The sequence below is a fragment of the Colossoma macropomum genome, unplaced genomic scaffold, assembly GCF_904425465.1.
Source record: "Colossoma macropomum unplaced genomic scaffold, Colossoma_macropomum, whole genome shotgun sequence".
Classification (NCBI taxonomy): domain Eukaryota; kingdom Metazoa; phylum Chordata; class Actinopteri; order Characiformes; family Serrasalmidae; genus Colossoma; species Colossoma macropomum.
In genome coordinates, this window is record NW_023494793.1 from 19439845 (window position 1) to 19467642 (window position 27798).

At 39.4% G+C, this 27798-nt stretch overlaps 2 protein-coding genes across 2 annotated transcripts; one reads left to right on the forward strand and one right to left on the reverse strand.

The window, feature by feature from the left end:
- Positions 1–6020: 6020 nt before the first annotated feature.
- Positions 6021–7606, reverse strand: cebpb (CCAAT enhancer binding protein beta). Its single transcript, XM_036578745.1, has one exon. It carries the CDS (start codon positions 7359–7361, stop codon positions 6546–6548), a length of 816 nt encoding a protein of 271 aa, XP_036434638.1. The 5' UTR covers positions 7362–7606; the 3' UTR covers positions 6021–6545.
- A 4628-nt stretch (positions 7607–12234) lies between these two features.
- On the forward strand, positions 12235–27270 carry peds1 (plasmanylethanolamine desaturase 1). Its single transcript, XM_036578746.1, has 6 exons — positions 12235–12402; positions 20623–20742; positions 21340–21431; positions 21725–21869; positions 22305–22517; positions 24133–27270. Exons 1-6 carry the CDS (start codon positions 12267–12269, stop codon positions 24252–24254), a joined length of 828 nt encoding a protein of 275 aa, XP_036434639.1. The 5' UTR covers positions 12235–12266; the 3' UTR covers positions 24255–27270.
- The last annotated feature ends 528 nt before the right edge of the window (positions 27271–27798 follow it).

Genomic DNA, 27798 nt, shown 5'->3' on the forward strand with positions numbered 1-27798 from the left:
ATTGGTTACAAAAACACAGCCTGTTACCTGAAACACTGTTTTGGCCTAAAATATGTTTGTAATGTATTTAAAGTTGTTAAAAGGCAAAATTGTCCCAAAAGAATAAGAAATGTTTACATGTTAATTTTAGGTTATTTGTTCTCTAGTGTTTATTCACTGGGTTATTCTGCTAAGGACTGCTTTCCCTACGGGGATGTGTGTGTGGAGCAGTGAGCTGAGAGAGAGATATGAGCTGGGTAGCAAACAAGCTGTTAAAGAAAAAATACTTGTTTATGTACGGCATAGCTGTGGCTGAAAACAGGTGGAAAATAAAGCACCAGGACTCTTGAAAAAGCTGCGTCTCTTTTAACAGTGATGAACGCTACATTATTGTTTACACTATTTTAGTGTTATTAAAAACTCAGAAGACATGTAGGTTCACTGGTTGTTTTGGAAATGGCTATATTTGCGTTGTAGACTTCGGGACCCCTGGGGCACATTCAAGCCCAAAACATTGTGCACCATTTTGCTATGGTTTCTGGATTGAACGACATGTTTCACTGAAATGGTATTTTCTCTCATTTGATGGATGTATCAGAAGTGTTACCCAATCAGCAGTGATGTGCATAAAAATCCTGCCATACTAAAAAGGCAGTGCACACAATGGCTTCTAATAAGGTTCTCTACAAATGCAACTGCTGCAGCTTGGTGTACACAACAACTGAAGACGTATTAAAGTACTTAAATAAGTAATACATATTTAAACCCATTTCATCAGGGTTTGGAAATCTATCAAGAAGAAAGCCAAGAATGGCCTTCTCAGCTGCCATAGTTGCAAAGCTTGGTTAATACAACAGGTTGTTCAACGCACCACCGTTTCCCTTTAAATGAATGTTTTGCTACGTTTTGGAAAATGAGTGATGATAAGTGGAATTTTGTCTAATACTCTGCTTAAACACTGGTGGGCCACCTAGAAAACGCTGAACAAAATGCCAGTGGACCGCCAGTGGGCTTTGCCATCAGTGGGCCAACAGTGGCTAACGATCCTCTTGTTAACAGGGATGCTCCATTTCACATCAAACCACTCCAAATGACTTTGTTTACATCTTAACGACTGAATTGTGCAGACATTTTGCAAAATCGACGCACTTCCCCTTAACACAGGAAATCACGCGGTATAAGAGTAGAAACGGCTGCGTGAGATTACTGTTTTACTCAGGATTAACAGCTAAAGCACTGGAGTTACAAATAACCTTATGTTTTGATCCATGTATCTACTCTGCATTTACATTATCTGCTGCTTTTTTAATAAAATCTTGTCACAGCTCTTTCTATACAGCTACATACACTTCAACATTAACATGGGCTATGGTGAAAAAGAAGGACGCAGAACTTTCTAGAACAGCTAACTGCACACTGGAGGCAAAGAAGTGGTTAAAAATAAAGGTTTGAATTAGTTCAGTGAATGGTATTTTGATAAAGTACTTTTTAATGAATGACACCCACGCTAAGATATGCTTATGGGAAGTGTGAGCATCCTGTTCTACTAAGTTCCCTTGAAACGTTTACCGTGCTGTGCTGGTGCTAACTGTGAGCAGCATTCCTAGGAAAAAAAAAAGGCCACAGGAATTGCCCATGTAGGGAATGTGTTTCTCGGCTCGTAGGCCTGCAGTGTAGCGCTCTTGGGAAGCAGGGATGAACTCAGCCGGAGCAGTCTTTAGGACACTTTGCTTTTGTTTGGCAGGAGACATTGCGCAACAGCCCGGTTACGGACACACGCCCCGCCGCTGCCGGTAAACTGTGCTTGGGGACAAAAGGGGGCGGGACTTTGGAATGTAGGCGGAGACTGGAGGGATGGCGTCAGAGGGAACGTGTGGGAAAACCCCACGCTCGCTAGTACTGAGCGTTCTAGGACACGGATATGGAGCACGTGACAATAGTGGGCGGGGTCTGGTTCAGTGTTAACTCTTAATGTACCAGAACACTGTAGACAGAGTGAGTTCAGATTAAAAGGGACAGTTAAGCTTCTTGGCGCTGCAGTGTGTTACTTTTGTCAGTTAATGTGTAACAAAGATACAAAGGTCACATATTTATACTAAAGTTGCTCTATGTTTGCTGAATATGAATAAATGTTGTTTAGATGTTGCTTTATGTGTACTGAGTATGAATAAATCCATTTGACTGATATCATTTTTAAAATAAAATGCATCATGAAAGCTGATGATAAATATAAACGGAGTAGTTTTGTTAAGCATTTGACCTTAAAATGAATAAGTATTAATAGTGATTTAAAATATTACCATTGTGTGTTTTAGCCTTTGATAATAGACTATTGATAATGCATTTAAATGAAGAAGTAGTGTCCCACTTCAGCTCTCCAACTTTCGCACTCAGTTGGGAGGAGGGGGCAGATCCTTTATACACAGTTGCAGCACTTGGAAGTCTTTGAACATCTATGTTGAATTGTAGTTTAGCTTCCATTGCATCTCAAAAATGGCAACTTTTTAGAAGAAGGAAACCATTTTTTAACTTTCAATGTAAGTTAGTATAACACAGTTTTATTCCAAGTCATTTTGGGCCATTTCTACTGGAAATGAACCTTTTCACACAATATAAAGAGAAGCTGGTATGTTCAAACAAAAATGAAATGCACTAGTTCTGAGTTTTTAATCTGACAGCGATGACATGGACATCATTAATAAAAGAGCATCGGTTGTGGGAAGACAAGAAAAAGCGGTGTCTCATTTCACTGCTGTGATGGAGCCATTGATCATGCCTATGTCAGTATGACACGCTCAGACTACATGGGTTTCCCAGCTTCCTTTTTTCACTAAAGTGAAAACTGCACTAACCTCAGGTCACCTGTGTGCTAGTTTATAGCTAAAAAGTGACTTCAAATGTGGGGCAACATAGATGGAGAATAAAGTATTTGTTGTGGTTTTGTTGGTTATATGTACAGTACTACACTAAAAATGCTGTATCAAACAGTTTAGTGAAATGGGTTTTGGAACAAATGAAATAATGTGTGATTCTGAACTATTGGGGAAATCTAAGAGAAATGTACAGATATCTCTAAATACAGTAACTGTCAGGAACATGCATTCAGTTCATTCTAACTTTATTCTGTGAGTTCTTTCTGTCTTCTCATTCATTTTCTGTGAGATGTTTCTGACAACATAGCCTGTAGTAGTGGCTGTTACTGTTTTAGAGCTATAAATGTCTGATTGTTGGCTCAGTGTAGTAACTGTACTCAAGTAGAGCTTGTGAAAGTTGGGCAACAAAAAAAAATAGACCCACTTTGAAGGAGAAGGAAGTTGGAAGTATTGAGCAACACGCAGCGACCCTGCGCTCCTCCTTCAGAATGGGAAGTGTTGTGAAATGTTCTGTACTCAAAACAACAGCATTTCCCCAGGTCTGCAGAAGGTTCACCATGGCCGTACTCTCAAACATGAAAAAAAAAAAAGATAGATAGATAGATAGATATGTGTAATTATGATGTGTTCCATATGCATACTTTAGTCTGTGTTGTACTGGTACGAGTGGATCAGACACAGCAGCGCTGCTAGAATTTTTAAACACTGTGTCCACTCACTGTCCACTTTATTAGACACTCCTACTGTAATGTTGGTCCAGATGTAAAGTCAGAGACAGTAGCTCATCTGTTGCTGCACAGTTTGTGTTAATAATCCTCTAGACCTTCATCAGTGGTCACAGGATGCTGTCCACAGGACGCTGTTGGCTGGATATTTTTGGGACTGTGGACTATTCTCAGTCCAGCAGTGACACTGAAGTGTTTAAAAACTCCAGCAGCACTGCTGTGTCTGATCCACTCGTACCAGCGCAACACACATTAACACACCACCACCACGTCAGTGTCACTGCAGTACTGAGAATGATGGTTATGTAAACATACATAAGAAGCTATATGTAATAATTATGTCTCATAGTAATGTCTCATATGTATTATAATAAGTATATAAGAAGTATATAATAAGTGTTTCAGTGTAATTGTAATGTTCTGCATGAAATAAATATATGTAAGAATCCAAATATGTATGTATACATACACATACACACACACACACAAAACACATCAACTATGTGTACACTTGTGCTGCTGTTAATACTGTTAATATTTTATAGCATGTTTAAGAAGCAGCTAGAAGCTTTTTCTTTTTTTTTGGTTGCTTCTGGCAAAAGAAAATCCAGCAGAGGCGGCTGTAGATACTATAATATAAAATTCTGTAACAAGGTACATACACACACACACACGCATACACACTCCTCAGATTCACCCCCCCTCACTCCCCTTTCTCACTCTCCCACCCTCCACTGTCATGGTGATGACCTCTTCTTCCACCTCTCTGACCAGTCAGCACCTGTCTGTCAGGTTTCTTTCTTCCACTTTTCTCTCTTCTCTCTCTCTCTCTCACTCTCACACACTCACATATACACACCCAGGTGGGCTTCCACCCCTTCAGCTCTAAAGAGTCCCATACCTGTTGAGTCAGATTCACGACATGGCGAACATGGCAACCCCCCAGAATAAACAGATTCAACCCACTTGATGTCCAAACACAACCTAACTCACCATAGAGTGTCGTTTTTCACAATCATGTTTCTCATGGATGCTGTTTATTGCAGCGTGATGCAATGTATGGTGTTTTTTTTAAAGATTGTATCAAGCTGTTACAGCACCAGTTCTTGAGGAAGTTCAGTTCAGGTTTGTTTATTTTACACTGGAAGCTTGTGGTCTTGACTGAGAATCAGTTTATGACTCGCATTGTAATGGAGGGGTTTATTGAGGCCTATGGCGCTGACTCCACAGGTGTGGCTCTTTAATGACGGCTAAGACTCTCAAATTATGTGCTTAATAAGCCTAGCACTGACTTTGTGTGTCAGAAATATGATGAAAGAAGTGATTTGGACAATTAACCCTTCAGTGCCTGAGACTGTATGCTCAGTGATATAGTATTAGTGGTTATATAGAGGCGTTATATTTATACTTTTTTTTTACATCATTTATAAACACCAGCTGCCCTTTACATTGTGGGAACATTTCATGTAGAATGGATCAATATAAATGCTCCAGAATTACTTGGAAGAAATCTTTTTACACACACACACACACACACACACACACCACACACACACACGTATATATACACTATATATTAAATTACACTTCTGGCTGGGATGACTAAAAGAGGTTATGTCAATCTCTCTTAGCTGTTTGTATCTAAACACTCCTTATAAAACACCTATAGAACACCTTATAAATGTTTTGACACCCGTTATGGTGTATGTTTCCTAGAAAGCACATGCTGTTTTGTTTTTTCCCTCTTTTGTTTTCAAAGAGCTATAATTACTGAAATGTTCTTATGGCCACCTGTATGGCTGTGAACAGATAGTAGAACTGAGTGCAGCACAATGGGTTGTTTTGGGGGCTCTTAGCAGATGGACATTGATCCAGCCTTGACCCTAGAGCACTGAACTCATAGACTGTTGACACTGTCTGTGTGCTTTAGATAAATCTGCTTTACTGCTGGTCGAGGTGGACAAAGGACAAACCAGTAAAAAGCCTCCACGAAGTCTTCCATACCTGCAAAGTCTTCAGTAAGAACATAACGTTCTAAATATTCTTACATATTATTTTTCATCAGGCACTATACGCCAATATAATCATGTTCAAGCATATAGATTATTTCATAGCATTACATACGTTGGTACTTTTGAGGGGAGTGTGTTAAAATCTGCTGCAAAAATATTACTGTGCAGTAAGTGGACATTACGGAAGAATCTGTCGCATTATTTTTTCATCCAAGCCCTTCGTCGTGCCTATAAATATTTCAGCTCAATCAGAATAAGAAATTCTTCAAACTAAACCCCAAAACATCTGCATTTGCTCACATTCAGTGTGATCTACAATGATCTAGCTGAAGTGTCTGTGTCCTAAGCTGACAGCTCTTTGTAGACAGCAGAGAAGGGGGTGTGTCTGTGATTAGGAGGCAAACAGCAAACAGATGCAATTAGAGCCAAGGTTCAAAGGTGTAAAAATCATTTAATCCAATAAAATATTATATAGCAATAGAACATTTGTACCCTTATTCTCTTTAGCAGACTACTTCATTGCATTGCCAATACTGTTACAATGAGTTGCATCATACCTCTGCAGTACAACTCTTCCCTTGACAGCCACTGCCCCAGATATGGGGGAAAAAAACACAGGGTATTTTAAATAACAGAGATTTTTTCTTATCCCACCCGTACAAAAATACTGTACAGACCAAAAAACACATCAACAAACAGGACACCAAAAAGTGACATAAAAAAGAGTCCCCAAGCACGAGGAGAGTGTTGCGCAATCCCGTGCGCGCGCCGTTGTCCATTTTCGCATGCTGTCTCGCGCTTGTAAACATTATTATTAATATTATTCGTGAAAAAAATAAAACCAAAAATAAAACAAACAAACAAATGGTTCATCACGAGTCCGTTTTGGAAAACTGCCCTCTACGGTCGAGCTGTTCTCAAGAGTTCAGAGCAAAGTGGACACTGTGACGCCCGGGTCAGCACTGTCCGGTGGCGGACAGCAGGTTGCGCAGCGTAGCGAGCTCGCGCGACAGCTGTTCCACGCGCTTCTGCAGCCGGTCGTTCTCGGCGGCGAGCTCGAGCACCTTGTGCTGCGTCTCCATGTTGCGCCTCTTGGCCTTGTCGCGGCTCTTGCGCACGGCCAGGTTGTTGCGCTCGCGCCGCAGCCGGTACTCGTCGCTGTCCTTGTCCAGCCGCTTCTTGCCCTTGCCGGAGGGAGCGGGCGTCGCCTTGCCGCCTTTGGAGGAGCTCGTCTGGGGCGCGGGACCCGGAGTGCCCGGCGGGCTCGAGCATGAGGACGACGCGGCGGACACGTCGCCTAGGCTACCGCCGACTGCACTGCCCGCCGCCTGGTAAGCCGCCGCCGCGCGCAGATACGCGCCGCCGTCCATGCGCCCCTCGTCGCCGCTCCGCCAGCAGCGGCCCAGGAAGTCCGCGCCCAGCACGGCGTCCAGCCGCGTCTCGTTCAGCTCGGCGTAGTCGAGCCGGTGCGCGGCGCGCTCGTGCTCGCGCTCAGCGCGGCCCTCGCGCTCCGCCGCCGCGGCTGCCGTCGCCTTGGCGTCCTCGGTCGAGTAGTCCGGGAAGAGGAGCTCGTGGCTCAGGGGCGGCTGGTGCTGCTGGTAGTGCTGGAGGAAAGGGGCGTCCACGTAGATGCTGATGTCGATCGCCTTCTCGTGCTCCGAGATGCCCAACTTCGTCATGGAGCCGTCGGCCAGGTGCCGGTACGCGTCGTCGTACGTGTTGCCCGGGTGCAAAGCAAAGCAGTCCCGTTCGTAGATGCCGGCCACTTCCATGGATCTCAACAGCCAGGAGCCGGAGAAATCAGGGGCTGAGTGCCCTGACGAGCTTTTACAAGTCACGAGCGTGTGGGGGAACCAACGGTCACACACTGTGCGCGACTATAAACACACATAAATACCTCTACTTCAAACGTCAGCGGTGACTATACGGTGCTCAGATGTGTCCGGGCTGGCCGTGCGTGTGTGTGTATGTGTGTGGAGGAATGCGTCGCTGTCAGTTCCCATGTTTGCAACCTCGTGTTTATATCCGCTTCACGAAGGGGGCGGAGCCTCGGCTGACGTGAACTTCTGAGCGACGAGTGCAAACCGGCCTAAACCTGATGGTGTGGCTGTGTGTACTCTGAGTGATGTTCCCCCCTCTACAGCACACACACGCGCACACACAGGAGAAAAGTTTCCGTGCCCATTTAACCAGACCCTCACAAACAAACAATCTAATTTCAGATATACATCCTACAGCATAAAAATGGCCTGCAGGACAAGAGATCATGAGACAGTGGGATGAATCATATGGGTCATAGCCCATGAGTGATAAAAGTCATTTCTCTAATTCCCACAAAAATCAGTAGTGCCTTTAGCCTATTCACAGTCTGCTGCTCATTTAGAAAGAATACAACTAAGCAGCAGTTGAAACGGTTGAAACTGCACCCTCTCTTATTCAATTCCCCTCTAAAAAAAATTGTAATTGAATTAGACCAGTCACAGTCTACTTCAGCTCTTTTGTAAAGAATACTCTAATAGAGATCAGTTGAAATAAGTACCCCTCCTTACCTGGCCCATAATACTGAAAGCCAATACTTGTATACTCTTGTTTAGTGTCCCTCTACGTTTACTTTGGTAATTGATTTAGTCTATTCACTGTCTAATTTTGCTCATTCTGAAAGAATTAACTACTTAGCATTATTTGAAACTGGAATAAATGAGTTTCTTCTAGTGCCACTTTACCTGATACTCCATAACACACACACACACGCACACACACACAGACACACACACATGCACACACACACACATTTTCTAAGCTGCTTATCCTTCTGGGTCACGGGGGGAGCTGGATCCTATCCCAGCAGTTACTCCATAATAAATGAAGCCAGTTCTCTCATACTCTCATTCAATTCCCCTCTAAAAATGTACTTTGTAAATGAGTTAGCCTATTCACTGTCAATTTTGCTCATTCAGAAAGCATACACTTTAGAACATTAGTTGAAACTGGAGGAAAGAAGAGTTTTTTCAAGTGCCCACTTACCTATTGCTCTGTAAAAACTGAAGCTAAATATTTTATTCAATTTTCCTCCAAAAAACTTACTTTGTCAATGAGGAAGTCTATTTAGAGTCTACTTTTGCTCATTTAGAATGAATGCCTACTAAGCATCATTTGAAACTGGAATAAATAGGAGTTTCCTATAGTGCCACTTTACCTGATACTCCATAATACCTGAAGCCAATTACTTTATTCTTTTATTCAATTCCCCTCTAAAAATTTATCCTGTAGTTTAATTAATATGTTCACTTTCTAGTTTTGCTCATTTAAACAGAAAACTCTGCTGAGGGTCACTGAAATTGGAATACACGTTTCTTTAATTGCCCCATTACCTGATGCCAAAAAATACCTGCAGCCAACCCTTTCATTATGTTATTCAATTTCCTTCTAAAACACAGTTTAATTGAATTAGCCTATGTGCAGTATAATTTTGTTCATTTAGAAATAATACACTACTAAGCGTCAGCTGAAATTGAGATAAACAAGAGTTTTCTTGAGGGGCATCCTACCTGATGCGCCAAAATACCCGAAGCCAATTCTCTTATCCAGTTTCAGTCTATTTACATTCTAGTTTTGCTCATTTAATAAAAATACTGCTTAAGCATCAAATAAGCCCAAAATAATGTTGCTGTAAATGGTGGCCAATAATGCTTGAAACCAATTACTTTATTCAATATCCATATTAAGTACTTCTGTAATTGAATTAGTCTATTTACAATCTAATCTTGCTCATTTGGAAATAATACACTATTAAGCATCAGCTAAACCTGGAATAAACAAGAGTTTCCTTGAGTGCCCTCATACCTGATGGCCCATTAGACCTGAATCCCCCCTGTATAACATACAAAAGGAAAGTTTCAGGTGCTCAAAATGTCTAAGATACCACTTTTCAAGAGAAACGGGACATTTTAAGATGTTAAGCAGACAGCAAGACACACAATAAACTGGAACTAGTCTTGAATCTTGTCAAAGTCAGATCTTCAGCACTGTGCTCTTTCCACTGCTCTAATACACCCCCTATTTGAGGTTCTGGAGCATACAGTTAGGTGTTTTCCTTGCTATTACACATCCAGATCACATGTTAACAGGTTTATTTATAAGTTGTTTAGTTTAATCAGGTATGTTAGAGCAGAGAAAGTGCTAAAATATCAAGAGATTTGAGAAGCAGAACTAAGAAACATTGGCTTAGACAGTTCAATTGTAAGCACAGATTTTGACTTATGTTATACAAAGACAGAGGAACCTCCATTTACATTTACATTTATGGCATTTGGCAGACGCTCTTATCCAGAGCGACTTACAGTGTGATCTTTTACACAGGTAGGCGAAGGTAGTGTTAGGAGTCTTGCCCAAGGACTCTTATTGGTATAGTGTAGAGTGTTTACCAAGGTGGGGTTTGAACCCCAGTCTACAGTGTAGAAGGCAGAGGTGTTACCCACTACACTATACCAACCACCACTACACTATACCAACCTCCACCTCACCTACCAGGTTAAATAATCTAAGTACAAAGGTGTGTAAAGTGGTTTTGACCTCTACTCTAATAAAAATACTGTTACTGCAATAAAATAATAACTCATATAAAAGTAAAAGTGCCTTTCCAGAAAAAGTACCTTTCCAAAAATAAGTACAAAAGTACCAGATAAAAAACTTAAGTACTGAATAACTTTCAGAACTGCAATGGAATTTCTTAGCACATCCAGCTTCTATCAGCATGGGAACTGAAGCTTGTCAGCTGCTATCCTCCTTTTTTGGGCTTCTTTTATTCTAAAATCAAATGATACAGCTTCATAGTGAGATGAGTGACTAATCACAAAGCTGATAGCAACTTCACAAAATGAAACAGAGAAAAGTATTAGTAACTAAATATTATACATACTAATGTACATGAGGAAAAGTAAATGTATGAAAATAATCAGGAAAGTACAAGTCCATTCGAATTTTACCAGGGTATATGAAACTGAGTGAGAACAACCAGTTACTAAGTGGTAAACAATGAATAAATGAACTAACCAAGCTATTCTGTGACATAGTATAAATGATCCATAGCACAGGTCCAGTTGATTTCCCTGCTCAGATACACTGACTAAACCGAGAAATTAACCGATGAATTGAAGTGTATTTGAACAGGACAAACACTGTGCCGAACTCCAGGCCTCCAGGACCAGAGTTAGACATCACTGCCCTAGTTTATCAAATTCTCTATTTCACCATATTTCTAACTCTTATGTGCATTAATATTTAATGAGACTGCGTAGTGAATATATATAAGCAGTCAGTGTTTACTATAGGTCTCAGAGCACTGCAGCGGCTGTCAACTCCAGTCAACTGAGTTTGAATGTCCTCTAAAAGACAGTTACTGTACTGCCATCTAGTGGAGGCTTTTAGTCTATGCAGCAGAAGTTGGGCCTCCACACCATGTCTCTTATTTGTAAAACCCTTTATGGCTGTCATCTGTCATAGAAGTTACAAATCATTTGCAAATGATTTCAATCTGTCAATGCGTTTATTATTAGTGATGCCTTTTATACATGACACTAAAGATTATGACAGGAAACATTTTTTAAAATGGCAAGATGGCTTACCATAAATGATACATATAAGTCATACTGTTGCACCTAAAATGAATGGCTACTGATTATTTGTGAGATTTAAAAAAAAAAATCACTTTTGCATAATTTCTCCTTATCACATATGTAGTCGATCAAGCCTTGTTAAGACGTTTGGTGTCCAAAATTTCCTTCTTTAGTTTTGCACTAAAGCAACGAGGCGTACACACTTAAAAAGATGGTTCTTCAAGGGTTCTTTAGTAAAGGGAATAGTGCTATTCAGAGCCATGAGTTCTATATATTGAATCATTTCACGTTTGAATAATTCTTTGCTTGGTGAAATGATTCTTCAGATTGATGGAGAATGTGTTGTATATGGTTCTATATAGAACCTTTTTTGAAAACGGTCCTGTATAACACCAAAAAGGGTTCCTCTATTGTTAAGATGTCAAGCTGGTAACGGCAGGAGAACCCTCTTTGATACTATATTGGACCATTTCCGGAAAGGTTCTGTGTAGAACCATACACAACACATTCTCCATCAATCTGAAGACAAATTTCACCATGCAGAGAAACATTTAAGCATGAAATGGTTTTGAATAGAACTCGTGGTTCTAAACAGAACCACTGCCTTTACCGAATAAACATGTTTTTAAGAGTGTAACGTTAGCTAAAAATGTAATGGACGTCTATGACACTGGGTGACATCTGTTATATTACCCTTGTAGCTCCACATCACTCCACCTGTAGCACCTTCATGTCTTCTCCAGGTTCTTTCTAAGTAGAACTGGTTTTATATTTTGAAAAGGCGCTGGAGTGTAGTGGGCTACACCCTTATCGCAGGATAAATCATAGTCACCTAAAGCTGTTTTCTGATTGGTCGCAGACGGGTGGGGTCAGGAAGTGCGTGGGCTCTCTCTGCGATCTCATTGGCTCACTGACCTGTCATGAAAGTTTTGTCTCGTTGGTGATTGGCTAAACAGTAAACGTGATTGCAAAGAGGCGTGGTCTGTGGTTGAAGGCGTGGCCGTGTGTGGCTGGCTGTGTGTGTGTGAGCGGAGAGAGGAGAGGGCTGAACCCGGAGTGAACATGGCGAGCATCCCGAACGAAAACGGAGCCGGGGAGGACTTTCAGAAAACCGAGCCGAACGGCGCGGTCCGCTCTTCGGCTAGGTGGGGCCCCCAGCACGCCGGGGCGCAAGAGCTCGCCAAGTTATATTCCCCAGGTGAGAGCGCGTGTCTGTGGAATTCGGGCTCCGCCTGGCGCCGCTTAGCCTGCCTGCTAGCCGGTTGTCATCCTGCTGCTGCTGCTGCTGCTGCTAGCGGGGTTGGAGCCGCTCAAAATGAGCTAGCTCGCTAGCATTATGGGTCACGAGTTTCGGCCGGAGACAAAAAATGGCACAGCAAAACTTTGAGCGTTCACTTTGTAATAAACACAACGGGCGGTGAGAGAATGGAGACCGCATATGGTGCCGCTGAAACCACAGTGTGTTTGTAGTGAGTTCACATTATTTTAGTCTGTAGTTAGAGCACAGCACGACACAGACAACGATTAACTGGGATAGCAGAGTGAAATGTGGCTTTGTGAATGAATGCTGGAGATAGTGATATTCAATTATGTTCATGTTTGAGCCAGAATTGAGTAATGCGGGCGTGCAGCCATAACCACAGTAAATGTCACCCGCGTATGATCATTCTGGGCGGGTCGAGTATGTTTCCAGTGTCCACATCACTCAGTATCTTTGGTGGAAAATGTCTTTCGTAACACAGCTTCTAAAGCAGCTTTGTGCTTTTTTGGAAAATCTGTTGTTTTTGCTAAGACTGGTATGAGATGATGCGCAGGTATAAGTCATAAGGATCTGTGCAGCCTGTTTCTATGAGTTCAGTTTTTTTTTCAGCCCAGTCTACTGACCTGGACAGGTTTTAATGACAGGCGAGTTGGAATATGTTAGAAATGAAAAGGGAACCACGAAAATACTGTCCGCTGACATTAATTAAGCTTCCGTATAGACTAATGCCAGTAAGATGTAGGGAGCACAGTACAAATGATGAAATGACCTACTTTTAACCAGAGTTTAACCACAAACAGGACATGTCGATATTGGTACGTGTGAGGATGTGGAGCTCCAGAAGGCGTTTAAAGGCCAATACAACCGATTTTTCAAATTTTTTTGCATAACTTCGACCTGGAGAAGTCATGCAGAGTGGTTTGATGTGAAATTGTTCATTGTAGAGAAACTTACCAATTCAGATTACTTTACAATTTAATTATTATATTTATTATTATTACATTACTATTACTTTATTATTGTCATTATTTTAATTATTTTTAAGAATACTTTATTATTATTATTATTATTATTATTATTATTATGTGTATTATTTGGGTTCGATTTTTCCGTACACCAGCCTGCTAAACCTCTACACCATGAAAGTATGTTTTTAAGAAAAAAGTTTTAGGCCAACACCTGATCTCAAATTTCCCATAAAACAACACATTAGACATCAGGCAATGTATTTGTAACTACTTTTAATGTAATAACTTTGACAGGTGTGTTTTAGAGGCATTAAACGCTTTGAACATCTGCACCTAATTTGCTGTCAACACTGTTGTGTACTATTTTGGTTCTGTAACTTTTGGTAGTTTTGTAGAATAGATTCGAGCAGATTGACCAGTATGGACCATACTTTACCATGCAGGTGTTCAGTGACCAGGTGTATGTGTGTAATGTATAGTACAGTGAATAACCAACCAATAACATACGAATGCTTGTAGTTCATATATTTAACAGTCCTGTGCTCACTGGTCTTCTTCAAGAATCACTGGTCGCTGCCAGTATCAGGTACTTTTACATGAAGTCTGTTGATGGGGAACTACAAACTTGTTTTACAAGCACTTCATTAGCATTGTTTTTCATGCTGGCCCTTCCTTCTTTTTAACTGATGCAAAGCCACATTGATCAAATCAATGCTGAACAAGCTACGTTCTGTGGTATTGCAGCACACATCTTGCACCAGGTGACTTAAGTTCCTGTCCTATGCAGTAGTGTCAGTGATGATGAAGAAAGTGGTTCAGTTTAAACTTTGGCATCTGTGCAGTGTGGCATCTAATGAATAGACGTCTTTGTCCTAAACATATGACAAACGAAAAAGAGTAATCCATTTGTAGAGGAGTAACTGGCGCTCAGTTGCAGTATAAGAGTACAGCACTGAGGTTGTATGGTGGACTAAGATTACTACTGAGAGTAAACAGTGTATAAATGAAATAATAATAATATTAATATTATATGTAAATTACTGGACAAGACAAAGCAAGCACTGTGACTACGTAGCTGAGGTATGAAGTGTGGAGCTTAGCTGTAGTCCCATGAAGTAGGCCAAGCTTCTCTGTGCTAGCCTGCCACTGTGTACGTCTTTATGAATTACTGGTTACAATGCATTGTTTAGTACTCAAAAGCACTTCAGTCCTAAGAACTTCTGTTTCAGACAGCTGTTGATACTTAGTAGCTCCCAAATGAAGACAAACACAAATAAACAAACAGTACTCACAGCTGCCTCCTGAAGGTGGTCTACTATTAGTCAGAAGATAGAACTTTTTTGGTTTTTGTAAGACCCACAATGCATCTCAAGAAATACATTTTCTACTCTCTTTTATTTACATGCATTTGTATCACAAATGATGAGCATGAACCTAATTTATGTTTTGTTTGCTGCAATGTAAAAACATACAACTGTGAAGGCTAACAGCTGTGGAAAATGACTGCAATCAGGTAAAATAATTGTTATCAGCTCAAACAATTGCGATCAGGCAATAATGTGACAGGCCCAACTAGTTATCAGATGTAACTACATTTACATTACATTCTTTTGTGTGCAGAGAATGTAATGTCACAGCTGTGGAAATTTAGTAGTTTTAAGTGAGTGAGTGAGTGAGTGAGTAAGTAAATAAAGAAATAAATAAAATCAGCCTTTACTGAAGGTTTCTATATCGGTATCATTATCGAAACGGAAAAAGTGATATCGTGCCATCTTTATTTGTGGAAAATCTTTGTTTTTTTTTTTGGCAGATACACATTACTCATTCTTCCTCATACATAGTAATGCAGCATATGCTCTCTTCCAAGTGGAACACATCCTTGAAACATTAGACCAGTGTTATCAGGGGAAAAAATCTGCAAAATTTAACTTCAGCCCTTATACAGCACAACAGGCTGAGATATTCACACTTGGCTGAAACTGAAAAAAATGTCAGTAAATAAAACTGTTTACATAAAATAAACTTTCTAAAAGTATTACAGTATGTTGGCCACTGTATGTACCACAAAATCCATTGACCATGACAACAGAGAATGGTTTGTCACTTAAGGTATTGAATTTCATTTTTAGTTACAGTTTGTGCATTGGCTCTGTCGTTTGTGAATTTCTCTCATCATATCAGAAACTAAGTCTACAGATGGCGTTGGCATGCTCGCGCCGACTTTCTGCTTCTAACAACTTGTAAAATGTAAAATTTCTTTACTGTGCAAAACAGTTAAAAACAGAACTAAACCGTACACAGATTAACCTGTGGTGTTTACACATCAGCACACAGCAGCTTCTCTGACTGAAAAACAGAGCTTAATGTTGTTTCACATCCAGATTTTTCAAGTCATTTGTCTCACATGTGTGTCTTGTTCACTCGTGCTGCATCTCTGAGTGTCAGTTCAGTAAATATCACTGTCATTCACGCTGTCAGTATCAGTGATTTTAAGCGCTTTTCTAGCTTGGTTGAAACGGCAAGACGTGAGTCATACATCTGACCGGCAGAGGTTCACGAAGAGGCCCGGCTAGCAGGCAGCTATGCTAAAGGCTAAATTGAGCTAAGGCTATCATTACGCCGTGTTGTGAAGTTCTGTCTTCTGGCGCGTGTGCATGCGTCATAAATTCCTTCGTGGTGTCAGTCATAGGTATCGGCATCCCCATTAGCGATATCGATACTGTGTTTAAGTGCCAGTAGTTTCTCATTTTCATTAACATTCAAAGGCAAGGTCTTTTAAGCTGTTCATGAGCTCTTATATCTTGTCTGACTGGCTATACTTGGGATTAGGAATGCACTGAAAACTGGAAGTGCCATTTTTGACCATTTTCAGTCAAAAAATTTAAATGGCCTTATTCCGGTGCCTCTCTAATCTCAAAAGTAGCGAGTTAGCCAATATATCTTTGGTGACCAAAGTTTGCTTCTTTAGTTTTGCACTGGAGTTAAAAGGCTAAGACAGCTCACTAGCAAATACAAGCATAAACACCACCATTTAGCATTGTTCAAACAGCATGCATATATCCTTACACTTGCCTCAGTTTGTTAAGTAATCTCAAATGGTTTCTGACACTGTATGTCATACTTTTATCTATAAAAGTGGAATGAAGCATGTCACAAACCTGAAACCATTAGCTATGTTGACGTGTGAATTTCCAATTTTTTTAGTCTGTTTGGGATTACCTAACAGCTCAACACAGTTTGGGGCAAGTGTGTGATGATGCAGTTTACAAAGTGCTCTTTGATGTGGTTATAAGCTTCCACACCTTAGCCATATTAGCTTCATAGCTACAGTGCAAACCTGACGAAGCAAACATATCTTGGCTGTTCAACAGCACTGTCTGAAGGTGAAACATCAAACCACCACTTAAGCAGCATAATCTTTCATAAGCCTGTTTTGTTGTATGTTCGGTTGCCAGGCGTCCTGATGCAGAAGATGTGAGTTGTCATGCAAAGGTGTATGCCTGGAGGTAGTGAGAAGCAATGTGTTTCCAACCCTGGAATGCAAGGGCAAAAGCTTTGTTTTTCATTCTTTTCCTTTGAATAGGAGCATGAATTATGGCAAATTCCTTTGACTGATAACTGACAATTATATCTGTGATTAAGCATCAACCAATAAACCTATAATCACAAACGTGATGCATAAAGACGTCATATATAGCTCTGCATTTTATAATGAATGACAAAAAAGGAAAGCCTGACATAATAGATATGTTAGTAACGTGATCTGCTTACATTTACCACATATTGGTAGCCCCAGTTAACAAACATATGGGGCTTAACTGGCACTAGCTTTAGTTTAAAAAACAATAAACATAAAGACGGTAGCGTACACATGTTAAGCTTTTTTGTCATGGGACTAACAAGTAAACGGCATAGGCTAACAGCTAATAAACACATTTGTAGGTTATAGTTTGAGGCTACGCTTAACATGACCTTTAAAAAGAGAGGCTTTTGTAGCCTAACGTAGCACAGTGTCATGTGACTGAATATCCTAGTTGTGATAATGCAGTAAACTACATTTAGGATGGTTTATTATCTGCTGTATCCCTTTATCAACAGCTCTGGCGCTATTGATTAAAATTAAGTGGAGTCGAGAAGTCAGCTCCATTGACTCCAGCGGTAGGAGTCGAGAGTCGACTCCAAAAAACCCGGTACAAGCTTCACTTTTGTGCTCTCATGCATACAATTCATAAACGATGCTCAAATTGAATGTAAAATTACTTATCAGAAATTATATTAGCCTTTTCAACCAAAAGCATTGGTTAAACATTATGTATTAGTAAAAAAATCGAATTAACACATTTTATCAGTTACCCCAGATGCAGTCAATCAACAAAGACATGGTTGATGTATGACATTTGATTAATGTATTGATTAATATACTCTCAGTTGGCTTGAGAGCACCAGTGGGACACACACACAGTGACCTCAGAGTGTTTTCGCTGTTTGGTTGTGAATGGCTCTTTGTACATCTACAGTAGATGCAAATAACCCTCTTATTTAGTGATCTGAGTGGGGAAAAGGAAAGAAATGCCACAGAAATTTAATTATAGAGTCTGAGGGCAAGTTATTGGCCCATCAGACACACACACACACACGCATAGCACACGCCCTTTCCTCACACTCATGAAGAGCTATGCTTACATGAATATGAGGCACGTGTTTGTATGTAAACTTGTTAGCGAAATATGCTGATGCAAACACAAAGGAAGGACATTTAAGCTGGCTTTTGGGTGTGAGTAAGTCTCCCTCTCTCTCTCTCTGTCTCTGTCTCCCTCCACTATTCATGATATATTTTGCAATAGGAAAATAGACATAGTGCTCTAAACACAAGCACTTAATTTTGCAGCAACTATCTCTAGGTTGGATGACCTTTATAGAACATTGTCTAAAATCCTATTTGAACTAATAAGGAAATGTAGCAGTCTTTTGTTCAGAGTTACTAAATAAAAGTTCCTCTTTTACAAAATTATTGCAAGACATTGTAAAAACAAAAACAGGTCAAATAAATGGAAACATCAGCAAGTAGAACAAAACATCAACTGGAATAAAAATGTAAATATCAAGAGGTAGAGGTATCAAACATCAAGTGAAGTAACGCCAAATGTATTTTGCCTCATAACTTCTATAGCAAAATTTTTAGAGACAGAATATTTATTCCCCGATTCCTTGGCTCAAGACAAACTAATTAGCAATTTGGACAATTTAGCTCCGCCTTTTGCATAATATGCAAAAGCTACTTTTGCAAACTAGTCCTAGGTCAATCCTCATGTAACTGCTATAAAATAATCTCAAGATCCTGAACCTCAATAATTATGATAAACATGTTGACTTTTGTAAGCAATATGACTGCCATATTCTAATTAACTGGAATAATTCATAATTACTTTAAAATTGTATAACTCGAGAATGCTGTTTCTTAGCAGCCGTACACCCTATCAAGCTGGAATTTTGCAGGCACATCTCTGAGACAGACTAACTAACTAAGTGAATATTCAAGGACAACTTGATGCAGTCAGATTTATGGCCACCATCAGCCAGTTAGCTTTCAGCAGGCATTTGACAGATTTAACATTAACCAATCATCATGAAACTTGAGTGGTGAGTCTTTGTAGGCATTTTCTAACAACCAGTGAAGTTTCAAATAATTTGGCTACAAATGTTTTGCTATTGATAACCCTTTAAAAATTATACTTTTCGAACTAGTTACTGGGTTTTGATCCCAGCTGTTTAAAATTGGTCTTGAAATACTCCATGGCCTAGGTAAATAATTACTGAAACTTTTTTGCCTTTTTTTACTCGTCATAATCTTTCTTTATCAATTAATTATTGTGGCTGTGGCATTTCTAACTTAAATTGCAATAACTCATCAGGAGTTGGTCTGATCATTTCAAAATTTGAAACACAAGTATACAGACTCTAATGAAGTGTTTAAATTTTGGTCCAAATTTTCCTTAAGGGCCTTAAAACTCAATAGAATGTTATTACAATGTTTTATTTTGCAGTCTACAGATAAACAGTTAGTGTCATTTGATTCAGTTCTGTGCCCTGAATAACTTTGTAATTGCATGTTATTTCAGAAATTGGACTCCTTGTCTGGTATTTTGACTAATTCATACAAAGACTGCAGCCTATTATACAAAGGTCAAAAGGACAATCTGAACAAAACTCAATGAACCTCTTTGTTGCAGGCTCCTGATCAGTAATCATAACATATGGAGACCTTTTGACAAATTCTGACTCCCTTTCAATTAGCTCCTTTATGCCAAGAAGGCCCCTTATGGGAGCACTGGCCTCATTATGGCATGCATATCAAAAAATTAAACTTTGGGAATGAAACCACTTTGCAAAAACAAGTATGTCAGAAATTTGAACATTAGTCATGTATTTTTGACATCTGTGTTGACAGTCTTTGCTATGTTCTGCAAAGCTCAGTACATCAGTACATATGAAATTAAGCATGCATCATATTTAAAGACCACATCTCAACAATTATGGCATTTTAAGGCCTTTTGATAAATTCTGACTTCCGTGCATTTTTCAACTCTCTGTAAATAAGGCCCAGATTGCATTAGGGCTTGTTAGGCATTGTTGGATCAAACTGCTTAAGGGCTCATAGTGCTGATGTGTTCTTGAACCCACCAGATTGCTGCTTGCAGCTATACGCAACCTATTGCCTTTGTTATTGCTTAAACACAGTAAAATGTTGGGGATAATTTGGCACCGAACCATTATACCACTAATCTTGGTACCAGGAAATAAAATGATTGTGCCATCACTAGTTTCCAGTATAAAATGCAATGCTACGCTACTGAACCAGACAATGTTGTACAATGGCAGTGGCAAGTTTGTGGCCATGCCAAAGTTAGTTTGATTATATGACAAAAAAAAATATATACCTGATCTGTCCTAACAGTGATTTTTTTTGCACAAACGTAGGTATTTTGGCAAAAAAACTGAGTTGTGTGCTACAATTTCTCTTCAGGCTGAGTGAAATTTTTGCTAGCACTCTGTAAAGCCTGTCCAACCCTAGCAACAGCTGATTCAAAACAACACGATTGTTGCGGGAGAATGGATCAATTTTGCTGACTTTGTGATACAGAGATAACTGTTTTACTTTCTTCTCTCTTTCTCTCTCTCCTCCTATTAGGTAAGAGGTGTCAGGAATGGATCAGTGTTGTTCTCTGTTTTACGCTCATGGCCTTTAATTTCTTTTACCTCCTCGCCTACTTCCACCTGGGCCATGTCTGGTACATCCTCCTGGGAATCGGTTAGTACCACACACACACACACACACACAATGGACAAACAAACAGCTAGTCTGTTCTGTATTGATGACCAGCTATGACTCAGCAAATGTGTGTGTGCATATAAGCAAGCAGACTGAAACTCGAGTTGGGTTTATATTTAGAGTTTTCAGTCAGAGCCTCAGCTGTCTTCATAGTATGAGAGATTTGTTTGGTGGGAGTTAAGGTTGTGCATTTTTGACATAATTTTGCATTGATGAAATATGCAGTAGTTCTATTTATATGATGTGTAAATGTTTTACTGCTGTGCGTTTGTACAGCTGGACTAAATTCACAACAGTGTTAAAATTATGTGTATATAAAAAGAATCTGATTAAACTTATCCTATTTATAGCCATTTTAAATATAGACAAAACAGCAGTCTGTCATAAATGGACATTAGATCAACCTCTCTTAAAGGGATGCTCTTATATAAAAGATTGAGGATCAGGTGCTTTTATCAAAAAGATCCTTGTGATTGGATGTTATTTTCATGTATTTATTTATTTATTTATTTATTTATTTATTGCATTCATGTGTATCTGTATTAATTTCAGTATTTATGCATTGTGTGCACACAGTGGGCGGAATCTTAACTGCAGACTTTGCATCTGGACTGGTCCACTGGGGGGCTGACACATGGGGATCTGTGGATCTGCCCATCTTTGGAAAGGTATGGTTTGCACTGACATGACTTTACTTTTCTCCCCCCACATTATCAACTCACCTCTACATTGCTAGGATCGCACATGGGAAATGTAATGACAGCTGTAAACTAAGCTTTTAAAAAATAAAACAACAACTGCTAAATTCTCAGTTCATACAGTTAATCTTAGTGCTGAGCCTTTGGCTGGAGGAGTGGAGAGAGACGGTCTAGTGTTTGTGTTAGTGAGATGCTGTGTGGGCTTTGGGGAGCAGGTTTGCAGGTCTCTGTGTGCTGACACTGCCTTTCCTCTCCTCCCCAAGGCATTTATCCGGCCATTTAGGGAACACCACATTGATCCCACAGCTATCACGCGGCACGATTTCATTGAGACAAATGGTGATAACTGTATGCTGACTATCGTCCCTCTGGCCAACATGGCCTTCAACTTTCACACGCTAACACCAGGTAAGACAGCAGAGCAACCGTGAGACACCTGTTCCAAGCCTTGTCATTCACTGTCATATTGCTATACTATTTAAGTGTAATTACATCATTAATTACATAATTACATTTATTCAGTTGACATTATGCATCAACAGGTTTAAGTGTGCACTTTTGACTTTTTCAGTTTGGTTTGGTATGCACAACAGTAGGTTTATCCTAAATATATTCTGTATCTAATTAAAACATTTGCTTTAGATGGAAAGATTAGAATCCACACTTTCAGTAGAACAGTGAGAAGTGATTCCAATGAAATTACAACATCCTTTTTTTAACTGGCTAAAACTATAACTTTTAAGTGTTTGTTGAAAAGAACATATTTCTTAACTTGTGACATTTTAATCAGAGACTTACTTGAATTAACTCCTAATGTTTTCATCTATCTCTCACTCTTTCCAGTGGAGATTTATCATATCTACCCCTGGTACTGCTATGTGTATGCGCTGGCCATCTTTGTGACGTTGACTAATCAGATCCATAAGTGGTCTCATACTTATTTTGGCCTGCCACGCTGGGTCACGTTACTCCAGGACTGCCACATCATCCTCCCTCGCAAACACCACCGAGTTCACCACGTATCACCTCATGAGACCTACTTCTGCATTACCACAGGTACATAACACTTGCACACCTATGCATCCTCACAGTTTCATTCTGCCTTGCAAACGATGTAGCTTTAGACTGTGTTTACATCACAGGGTTGAAGTGGCATAGATCTGTAAATGTGAAACAGACCTTTTCAAATCAGATTTGAACCACTTTTATATGTCATCCTAGATTGCATGACAGAAATTCATGTTTGTTTGTATTTTTTGTTAAACATCACTCTTCACTGCATGCAGATATCACTGTTGTGCTGCATCTTCCCATGTGGACATTTTTAGACAGATTTAAAAATTCAGTTCACTTATAGCTTGCTTGCACCTTGCATTAACATGTGTTTTATGCCTAGGTCATGTCTGTATGTACTTTGTTTGGATTCCATTACACTTTTTACATCCCAGTCAAACACCCAAACAGCAGAGCATAACACTTCACTGAAATGCGTACATGGTGTGACCAGATGAGATCTGAATTTACTTTACTGTGCTTACATCAGTACATACGTTATTTCAGTTTTACTTCCGGTAAACTACTGAAAACATGGTTTCTAAGTTACATAAGAGAGGTTATGTAATTAAACTTAAGTTTAATGTGGTCAAGATCCGTCTCTGACCACCTCCGAAATTCCTGAGTGTGTTTACACCTGGCTTTTCATGTGGTCAATTGCAGTCACAAAAAACATGCAAAGTGTAAACAGCATCTTAGACACGAATGTGAAATATAATGGTTAAAGGATCAAATTTGAATGAAAAAAAATGATTTCTGAGTTTTGCAGCCATCTAAGCATTGGCCTTATCATCGAATGTGAGTTTGGTCCCTGGTGATGCTGTCCAAGACAGCATAGTTGGCCTTGCTCTCTCTGAGTGGGTAGGATGGCCCTCCTCCTTGCACCTTCACTCACTGTTTGCAAGTAGAGCTGAATAATTTGAGGAAAATATCTAATTGAGTTATTTTTTGTTGTAAGTGCAATTTAAAGGCAATTATTTTCTATAAATGAAGGTCTAGGCCTGTTATTTTGGCCAAGAAGACCAGTAAATCCGCTTTTTCTTGCTTGTGGCCTGAACGTTGAACATAGTGTGTCACACTGTCAGTTTGTTGTTGTTGTGTGGTCTTGTAAACAGTACTTGTGTGTTTGGTTGCTTCTGATAGGTCAATTTATCTACAGACACAGACACTGTTCACAAGCTCTGCGTTATTGGGTTAAAAAGACAATAATTATGTAAGCTAAGCTAATAGAAGCTAAAATTAAAAATTGCACTACTTCAAATTGCAGTTTCAATGAAAAACGATTCATTTTTAAACAAGCCAATTCGGATGTCTGTTAGCTGGTGTAACAGAAGTGGCAGTTGGCATTCTGCTCCAAGTGTGTTGAGCTGTCCAATTACTATGCATTAGTGGCACTTTGGAAAGATTCTGTGACATTTCATGTGCTTTCACCCTTCCAGCTCGGTAGCATCGGTTAGTACCACACACACAGTGATGGGTGACCTAGTGAATGGGTGGAATTGTCCATGACTGACTTGTCATGAACAAAAAGAATCAGAATTTAAAAAAATTCAGCCTTATGATGTAAACCACACTGTTGGGTTGTCCCTTAAATTATGTTGTTTGTGTGTATGTGCAGGCTGGTTAAACTATCCACTGGAGAAGTTTGGTTTCTGGAGGAATCTGGAGGACATCATCCAGGGCCTGACAGGAGAGAAACCCAGATCGGATGATCTGAAATGGGCTCAGAAAACCCAGTAACCTCTCTCTAACTGGTGCCAGACCCCTCTCCTACCTCACACCTCTGCACAGGGGACCAGCCTCCATCTCCTCTTCATTTAGCTCCCATCTGTCTCCCTGAGCAGTGGAGGAGATAAGAACTTGCCACCCTTGCTGGGGACTGAGTGAACACCAATAAACAACAGAAAAGCTCCAAGCCCACAGAGAGATGAAAGGAAGAGAGAAAAATTAACAGAAGGTTTGAAAGCAATACTGCTCCGCACTTCTTATCCAGCAACAGCGGTTTGCTCTCCAATCTGTTTTATATTTACCCGTTTTCACCCTTTTCCTGCACAGAGAAACCATGAAGCCATTTTACCCCCTTAGGGGTATAAAGCGTCCAAAAAAAAGCCCTGTTGAAAAACTTGACCCTGCAACAAAAATGTATATAACTTTCTCAAAGCGCAAAAAATGGAAAAATCCAAATTGAAATACTTGAACAGAAGTGAGCTCCAGTTCAAATGGATGCCTTTGTTTTGGGGGGGGGGTTTGTTGGGTTTTTTTTTAAAACTGCTCACACATCTCTGCAGACTGGCTGGTCTCATTGCTAACAAGCTCTGTCGGTTGGTAAACTGTGGGACTGGGCCTGTCTACACAAACTTCAAGCAAAGGGGAGCAATCTGCCTCTTTTTTTCTCCCCCAAACACTATAGGTCTCTTTGTAAGGACATCATGGCTCGTTCTGAAAGAGGGCTGGAACTTAGTGTCTTCACCTGTCGCTGGTGTCTGAACGGACATAGCAGTCGCATATGCAGTCTTTTCCTAGGTCCGCCTTACTTATGCAGTACATGCAGAAGAAACATTTTGCTCACACATACACTCCACATTGTGCACTTTGCACTCCATTATTTACACAATACACTTCACAAACTACACTTTACACTCCACATACACTCCATACAAAGCCTTTTGGCCTATGCCTTCTAATCACACACTTTTCTGTTACATGTTACAATACGTTTTGCCTCATGGTTACACACAGGACATACACACACATCCACATCCGAAGCAAGTATCAATCATTAAGGAAGCGCTTTTTTTGCACAACCACTTTCTCCATCACTAACGTTCTGGCTGTTCTACCTATTCATAGGTGCTGTAAAAACAACCAAACATGAAAAAGACAAAGTGAAACTTGTTACTTGTGGTCTAGGCTGGAATTTGATTTAGCCATCTGTGCATCATGGTAGGAACTAGTGGTCTTAGCTGTACTCGAAACTAAAAAGACAGTGAAAAACAATTCATAGCTTAGGTTAATGCTTAGGAAAGACTTTTGCAGGCTCAGTTGTATAAAGAGATGTTTTTGTCTTGAATTGCTACACATAGCTAAGCATGGCTGGTCAGTTACGTTTTAATTTAATTTTTTTTTTTCATAGCTTTACTAGTTTTTTAGGTGCCCAGACATATACAATACTGTGCAACGGTTTATTTAATTTCCAGTCAAAATGACAATTAAGTAGGAATTATTCATTTTCAGGGTCAAAGTAAAAAGAAAAAGTAGAAAACACTAAATTTAATGTCATATTTTTCAGTATTTCGTGCATCCACTCCTTTTCCTTAAATACAGCTTCCATTTATTTTGGGAGTTTTTTAAAGAAATCTATAGGGAGATTTTTCCATACCTCTGAAATTCAGTTTTAAAGGTTGGTTGCAATTAATTGGTCAATCAGGTCTTCTAGTTTTGGAAACTTTCACTTATTTTCCTTTGATTGTCCCTGTATGGAAGTGGATTATCTTATATCTCCTCAGATATATCTCCTAAAAATTAATTACTTGTACTTAATGGCCATTTTGACTGGAAATGAAATAAATGCAGGGTGCACAGTACTGTGTGTAGATGCATTACTAATGACTCTTTTTGAGGAATACAGACGTTTAGGTCAGTTTGAGCATGTTTAGTCACAAGCTGTTATAACAGCATTTAAGGTTTTCAGTAACTCTAAAGCTGCGTACCATTTGTCATAACAAACCAGACAGCCAGTTATAAAGTCATTAATAACGGCTTTGTAACTGCTGAATGTGTATAAAACGACCATGAGAATACTAATCATGTCACGTTATTATGTTGTAATTACTATGTCTTACTGAATGTCATCAAAATCAATCAAGATAAATAGTTACTCATCTTATTCCACTGATTATGTTTAGATTATTTAAAACTTTAAGAGCCACAATATGTTTGCCTATCAGAATAAGAAGTAAGTTGTATAACCTGTGCACAAAACAAATGTCTCTGATAGGGTAGTATTTACCATGAAGAGACCACATTGCTTTGCTTGAATTAGAAAAGTTTAAACCTACAGATAAATCTAGTATTTTTCCAGAGATTTGTGTACATATATTATTAGCTAGTGGTGGCCATGCTGATAAATCCTCCTTAACACGATCCTCACAATGATCATTACTTGAAAGAGGTCGGAAGATCTATAGCAAGTGATTTGTGTATAGAAAGATATCTAACTATGTTACATGAAAAAGATTTTGTACTTAAATTTCTAGAACTGATTGCTTTTTTTATACCTTGTTGTTAAATGTGCCATTTATCCTTCCTGCCAGCTGTAAATCCTGTACTTAAACGGAATGTTCTATGTGGAGTAGCCTTACCAAGTTGTGTCTAGCCTTTTGGAAATCCAGTCTTTTCCTCACTTAATGTTTTTTTTGTCTTTACCCCTGGGAAGCCAAAACGTAAAACAACTACGGTCAATCCAAAATGACCAAAACAGGGATTAAGGCGGGAGTGAAATATTATGTCATAAGCTTCTAAAGCACTGTAAAAGGAAATAAGGAAATGTTGCAGTTTTTTTTTCAGTTATAGGTCAACATAGAAAAGTATTAGGACATGTCTTAGGTCAATACTTTTAAAGGTCATTCTTTACTCCAAATGTGTCAAATCACACAAGGCGTAAGAACAATTGCCAACAGTTTCTATTTTTACATTTTTTAATTTCTTTACCACTTAAAGAAAAATGATTTGTGATATGATATGATGTGTACATTGAATCCTGAGATATGCTCTTTTGTTCCTTTTACATTTTTGGGTCATGTTTCCTAATGAGTGTTTGAGTGGAATGTGAGTTTGTAAATTAAGGTTGATAAAGTGTGGCCTTTCATAATTTGATGCTGATTTGAGATGATTTAACCTACTTGTCATGCTGTAGTGTATTTAGGCTAATATTTCTTTAAGCCAAGGAGAGCTGAAGGAGGTGGAATTCCATGATTCTCACAGAAATATATTTGTTTCTTAAAGAAAAAAGGAATATTCTCAGTGTACATAAAATATGTCTAAATCTGTGGTAATCTGGAGCTCCATTTTGTAATCAGTGTAATTAAACATTTGTTTCAGCTCCAGTGTAAGATTCCTAGATTACGTACCTCTCTGAGACATCCCTCATTTTGTTCTCCACGCTTACAGGGGGAATTCTGCCAATTTTTAACAATTTCTGTATAATTCAATCCTCAAGATGTAAGCTACATCAGTGCATCTTAATGTGAAATGGTTCATTGTAGACAAGCTTGCCAAGTCAAAT

Bases quoted from the DNA above. Each gene is read 5' to 3' on its own strand.
- cebpb (XM_036578745.1), bottom strand. From the start codon at position 7,361: ATGGAAGTGGCCGGCATCTACGAACGGGACTGCTTTGCTTTGCACCCG.
- peds1 (XM_036578746.1), top strand. From the start codon at position 12,267: ATGGCGAGCATCCCGAACGAAAACGGAGCCGGGGAGGACTTTCAGAAA. The intron at 12,403-20,622 runs GTGAGAGCGCGT...TCCTCCTATTAG, and splicing joins CGCCAAGTTATATTCCCCAG to GTAAGAGGTGTCAGGAATGG. The intron at 21,432-21,724 runs GTATGGTTTGCA...CTCCTCCCCAAG, and splicing joins ATCTGCCCATCTTTGGAAAG to GCATTTATCCGGCCATTTAG.